The 6,127-nt window shown below is 28.2% G+C and overlaps 1 protein-coding gene across 1 annotated transcript in view; it reads right to left on the minus strand.

Moving 5' to 3' along the window:
• Positions 1–1,882: 1,882 nt before the first annotated feature.
• Positions 1,883–6,127, minus strand: part of LOC136795928 (cytochrome P450 6k1-like) — a 5,954-nt gene continuing 1,709 nt past the window's right edge. The window contains exon 3 of the mRNA XM_067048093.1: positions 1,883–2,043. Within this exon, the coding sequence (XP_066904194.1) occupies positions 1,883–2,043 (161 nt within the window). The remainder of the gene's footprint in view (positions 2,044–6,127) is intronic.

Below are 6,127 nucleotides of genomic sequence, written 5' to 3' on the forward strand. Positions count from 1 at the left end.
GTCTGCTAGCACTGAAATTAAAGCTAGTTTAATGGGCTATAAAGTGGTTCATGACGTTTATCCTCGTTGGAGTAGTAGTTTTCATGATATTTGCTAAAATAAATTGATTTATAGTTGTTCGGACAAATTTATATTCATATGCGAATATCATAACAACTACTACCCCTACGAAGATAAGTGTCATAAACTACTTTATAGTAAAATAAATTTCCTTTATATTGAGTGCTGGAAGACATATGTGTGTCTTATAGACTAGAGATATATTTTTTTCAAAAATCAAACATTTTATACGAATAACTATAAATTAACATTTTGTGAGTTTATTTTGTCAAGTATCATAAGAACTACTAATCCTTCAAAGATAAGCTTTATAAAATTTTTTATAATAAATTTAACTAGCTTTAATTTGAGTCCTGGCAGACATCTGTACCTCCTATGGTTACTGAAATAACTTTTTGCATAAATCAAACTTATTGTCTGAACAACTATAAATCAATTTATTTTAGCGAATATCATGAAACCGCTATTCCTACAAAGGTAAAGGTCAAAAACTACTTTATATCATTTTTATATTCATCAGTTTGCACTAGTAATTATATATAGTTTTCATTAAAGTAATTTAAAATTGGGGGTGAAATAACTGCCTTCTTTTCTTCCCGGCTCTTGTACTATAATGTGAAACGCCTTCAGCTGACCCAACATATTTACCATAAAATCCCTCTATGGCAACAAAAATATATAAATATTGGGATACGTATGTTATTGTTTGTAATTTTTTTTTTACTAATGAAAAGGAGAATACAAAAAAAAACACACACATGGCATTGAAAAAGATTTTAATGTTCTTTAAAAAATTTATGAGTTACATATCGTTTTTCTTTAGGTCAAATATGTATTTTATTTATTTTTTAATTTTAGTTGTATTCCGTTTACATCTGACTGGATTTTAAAAATCTAATCCTCTTCTTCTATCGCATCCAGGAGACTTTTTAGCTGAGAAGTAATTCAACACTGAAGTTTTGAATGTGGAGGTTTAATCTCATAATATATAGTAGCATGATATTTGGTCCAAGAAATAAAAAACAGAGAGCCGAAACAATTTTTTTTTATTACAACTAAAGAAATAATCACAATTAGTTCGAACACAATCACAGCACTCAATGTAATCTCTATCTACACTCCAAATAATATCGTTCTTGAACGGTAAAATCAAATCGATCAGACATCGATTGTTTCTCGACCAAACGAGATAATCCCGTTACAATAGGGGTATTCATGATGTGTTAAATGTAAAATGTTTCGCCATGTTAAATGTTACATGGATAAAGGATTGTGAACAGCCCTGTTAAAGCATTCTTAAATTTTGAATGCATAAGAGCTCCTAGCGGATTTTTTGAGCAACTGGTTTTATAACCTTTCCTTCCAAAACTTCATGTTATTGTTTACTTCTAAGTTTTCATTAATTAAGTAATTTATTACAACATGCTGAACTTGATTGAAAGTTGTGTAAAAGTTTGGCCACTGACTGTTTTGTTGATCTTCTAACTTGTGAGGAAGAGAATCAAGATGAGCTAATTGATAACTGTCATTATTAGTTATAAAAAGATTTTTAAAAAATACTAACACAATTAAAACACAAACTACGAGCAAGTAAATTAACAAGAAAATAAATCAAACGGTGACGAACTCCACTGGTCTATTGCATCAAGTCATTCTCCATTTAACAGATCTTGTAACAGACATATAGCCATGTTATATGTTATATCATTTTAACATGGTAAAAGAAGGAAATATTTCTCTATTTAACACGAGTTTTTCCATTTAATATGCTTTAACATGTTAAACTAAAGATCATGAATACCCCTAATATTTTAAATGGTGTTTATAATTCTTCGAATTTGACTTTAGCATTTGGTTTTACACCTAATAGATAGTGATCGACAAGATGTAGACTTCCATCTTGATCATTAGTAGGTAATATTTTATACTTCAGGAGAATAAATGCAATTGAAGTCTTCACAACTAGATTAGCATATTTCATACCTAAACAGAAAAATGATCAAAATTAGTAATTCAAAATACTTATTATGAATAACTTTATTTTTTATAATTGGCTTCATTTTAAATTATTAACTATTAGTCAAAATAATTGAGAAACAAATCTCCTTTGGGCCACATAAAACCTACGTTGTTTAAAAATAAAAAATTATTCTGGAAGATCGGTGATTGACCGTATGTATTAATAATAGGAAGTTAGTCTGATTGCGGTCAAAGAAAAAAAAACTCAAATATGCAAGAGCTATTTAAATTGAGCCAAAAAAGATACAGCAACTTAAATTAGGAAAAAATAAATGAACAATTAAACATTAAATAAAAATTGAAAAAGATGTACAGAAATGTAAAGAATAACCAAAGGTTTTAGACAATTAATGAAAATAAAAAATAACTACTGATATAAATAGAAAGAAATATAAAAATACAACACACACTAAATTAAAGTTAAATCAAGAATAAAGGGAGATAATGAACAAGACAGAAAGCATATCTTACAGATGGCAAGCAAGCAAAGAAATGTAAAAAACTGTATTTGAACCCGGGTTCTTAAAGTTGACGACATTATGCCCTACCACAGTGCTCCAAGTAATAAAATATAGTACATAAAAATAAAAAAACAATCAGATGGAAGAATAAAAGACACAGAGCAGATCTAAGTTAAAAACAATAACACTGAGGTTCCCTATAACAAGCTTATTCTAGAGACACTTTCATAGTTACTCAAAATCCCTGTTTTTTTTTTAGGTTGGATTCGACTCTTCATATGTTAATCGAGGCTTCGTCCCAAATTTGTTAATTTTAAATTAAATTAAATAAAGCAAAAATAATAAAATGAATAAATATTGGCATACTTACACCTGTACACAAGCTAGAAATTCTGGCCGAAACATTGGCACTATTAAATAATATATTTCAATTTATTTGTCTTATATTCTGACCGCACCTACCTACCATCTTCTCCTCATATAATTTATACACAGTTTGTATGTAAACTAAGATATTTTTCATTACAATTTTGGAAAAATTTGTTGTTTCTATTGTATTCTTAAGCAAATTTTAAACATTATCTGGATTTTCTCTTTAGGAAGTCTGGTGAGTCAATTCATAAAAAATTTTCTCTCAGAAAAAGAGAGAACAGTGTAAAGTGTGACATGATATCCTTCATATAGCAGAACCTTTATATTATAGTTTGATACAAATAAAATGATTCGTCTTTTTACCAAAAGCTAAGAAAGGCTAAGATACCTACAGAACAACACCTATGTAAAATTTGATGATAATCTGAGTTGTTAAAAAACAAAACTCCTGTGTGTAGTGTTATTTTCCTCATCTTACAGAATTGACACAGTCACTAAAAGACTAAAACATGTTTTCATATAAGCATCGAAGTACCATAAGAAATGGGGGTTACGTTTAAACATTAAACAAAAACCAATAAACTCTCGAACATGGCTTTAAATTAAACTAGTAATCTATTTGCCAAATCTGTAAAACACCTAGGAGTCAGATTAGACAATAAACTGTTATCGAACCGCCATATAAATTTAAAATTAGAAATATAAAGGAAAATAATGCACAAAATGTTTCACAATGGCTATGCTAAGGAGAAGTGAAAATGCACAAATAAGTTATAGTAGAAAAGAGAGAACAGTGTAAAGTGTGACATGATTTCCTATATGAAATTATGAGGTTTAAAGTACAGGCATATGGGACAGTGGTCCCGAAACGTAGTACCATTTTATGATAATTTAATACAAATTTCATTCAACTGGAAGTTATAAACCTCAAAAAAATTTTTATGAATTTAAAAATTATCTTATTTTTAATTTCCAGATTAAAAATAAGTCGTGGATTGTAAAATATTTAAATGTAAGATATGCCGAAATGCTAAATAAACTGAACAAATAATAAACTTGCCTTTATTTTGCTAATGAAAATAGTTGCATATAATTTTAATAAAAATATTGACTAAAAACTCCAATAGTGACTAATGAAATATTAATAGAAGGCTTATTGTGAACTGTGTTTATTATGGTGAATCAGAGATGGGCAACTATGAAACTAATAGCTAACATCGCCATGGATACGACCCTTATTCATGAATGAACCATTGATAATTCAATATTGTATCCATGACAATTTTAGCTATTAGTTTCATAGCTGCCCAACTCTGTGATGAATCAAGGATAAAGAGAAAAAATTGACAGTCCTTTAGCCTTTGTGGATATTAAGAATAAAATAATTTAAAAATTTGTTTCCAAATCAGTTTAAAAAATATAATACAAAAAATAAATCATTACTTAAATAGTAATGAAAAAATCTCGTGCAAAGGATAACATAAAACTTTCACTTACTAATCCTTACAACCAAACTTACACTTATGTCCCCAAATTTTGTGTTGATTGGTAATTGTAAGGGATGTGTAATTATAAATGTCAGCCCCAAGAAAAAATGATCTATACTGTTAATGTATATAATAATGTAACTGGGATGTATAAAAAAAAGTTTGAAAATGGCCGAAGGAAGGGACATTACTAAAATGAAAAATGAATAATTATTTGTTATCCTGCAACTTAAGATTTCTTTTCAGGGCTTTATTCTATACCCTCCATCCACTTCTTTAATCTTTATATTTTCTGACCCTTTATGAATTTCTTTATTCTTTTTATCATCTGAACAACTCCGCTGCCAATTACCAAGTTCTAAAAATAAAAATATTTACAATCAACAGTTTTACAATTAACATGCAGTTACAATCAACAAAGTTTACATTCCATTTTAATAGTCAATTTTTTACACATTAACATAGAAATAATTCAGTATTTAACTATATGTACATTCACTTCACTAATTTTTAACCATTTACTAATCTAAAATATTTTTGAGATTAAGCCACAATTTCTTAGTTACTGTTCTTATTTTTTTTCTTTCCTTATTATTAATTTTTGGACATATGTCCTTTATTAAAAACGTTATTTTTTAAATTTTTAATAGTGCTATTTAAATTAATTAATTACGTTAAATACATACCTAATTAAAATACATACCTGGTATGACAAATAAAATCATTATAGTGCTTTTATAAAATATGACCATCCAAATTTTAAATTTTGTACATAATAACAAATTAGATAATTTCCTGTCAAATATGATGGATAAAATACAAAAAGCATATAGGTAAATTGTTATTTATAAAATAAAATGCAAAGTACATAATAAAAAATGCTACATAGATGTCACAAAATTTAAGAAATTTAATAAATTAAAATTGAACAAATACTAAAAATCAAAATAATTTTTAAGATACAGCTTTAACCCTGATTTTAATGAAGTATAAATTTTAAACAAAGCAAAGGATGAAATAATTAAAAAATATCTAGAATCTATTCATACAACCAAAATTATAACAGACATAGTTAATTTTAAAACTGATACAGGATGAATTGGACATCATTATGTGCACTTAATAAATAAAATGGATTTTTAAAACACCAGTAATTAGTTAGATAACCAATTAAAATCAATACACAGCATAGAGAAAGAATATTAAATAAATCCCCAAATTACATAAATAACAATTCAAGGCTCTGTACGAGATCCTAAAAGTTGGAAGAAAGAAGGAAGATATTCACATATGAAATCCACACAGAAAAAGCTCCTGAAAACTTGTCAGCTAAAGTAGTTCTGCCATGTTATCAGGATGAACAGTCACAGAGATCCTCTAAAGACCATGGAATATGTCCTAGATGGCAGAAGACCTAGGGGCAGCCCTTGGACAACCTATCTCGACTACATTGAGTGACTCTGTGGGGCGAGAGGAAAGGACCTCTAAGAGGCGAGGAACCTAGCTTACGCTGAGTGGCACTAAAGAGGGAAGCTAAAGAAGAAGAAGGCTCAGTGCACTGAAATTTGGAAATGAAGATGAACAGAAAGAAAAAAGTGCAATTTAAAAATTATTGGAAGAAGATAGTTGACCATAGTATGAAGTAGATTGTAGGAAGATAGTCCAGGTGGCATTCAATAAAGGTATAAAAATAGTAAAAGAAACTATTTGTTGTTAACCAACATTTCG

The sequence above is a fragment of the Halyomorpha halys genome, unplaced genomic scaffold, assembly GCF_000696795.3.
Source record: "Halyomorpha halys isolate HHAL.00 unplaced genomic scaffold, Hhal_1.1 Scaffold1340.1, whole genome shotgun sequence".
NCBI classification, from domain to species: Eukaryota; Metazoa; Arthropoda; class Insecta; order Hemiptera; family Pentatomidae; genus Halyomorpha; species Halyomorpha halys.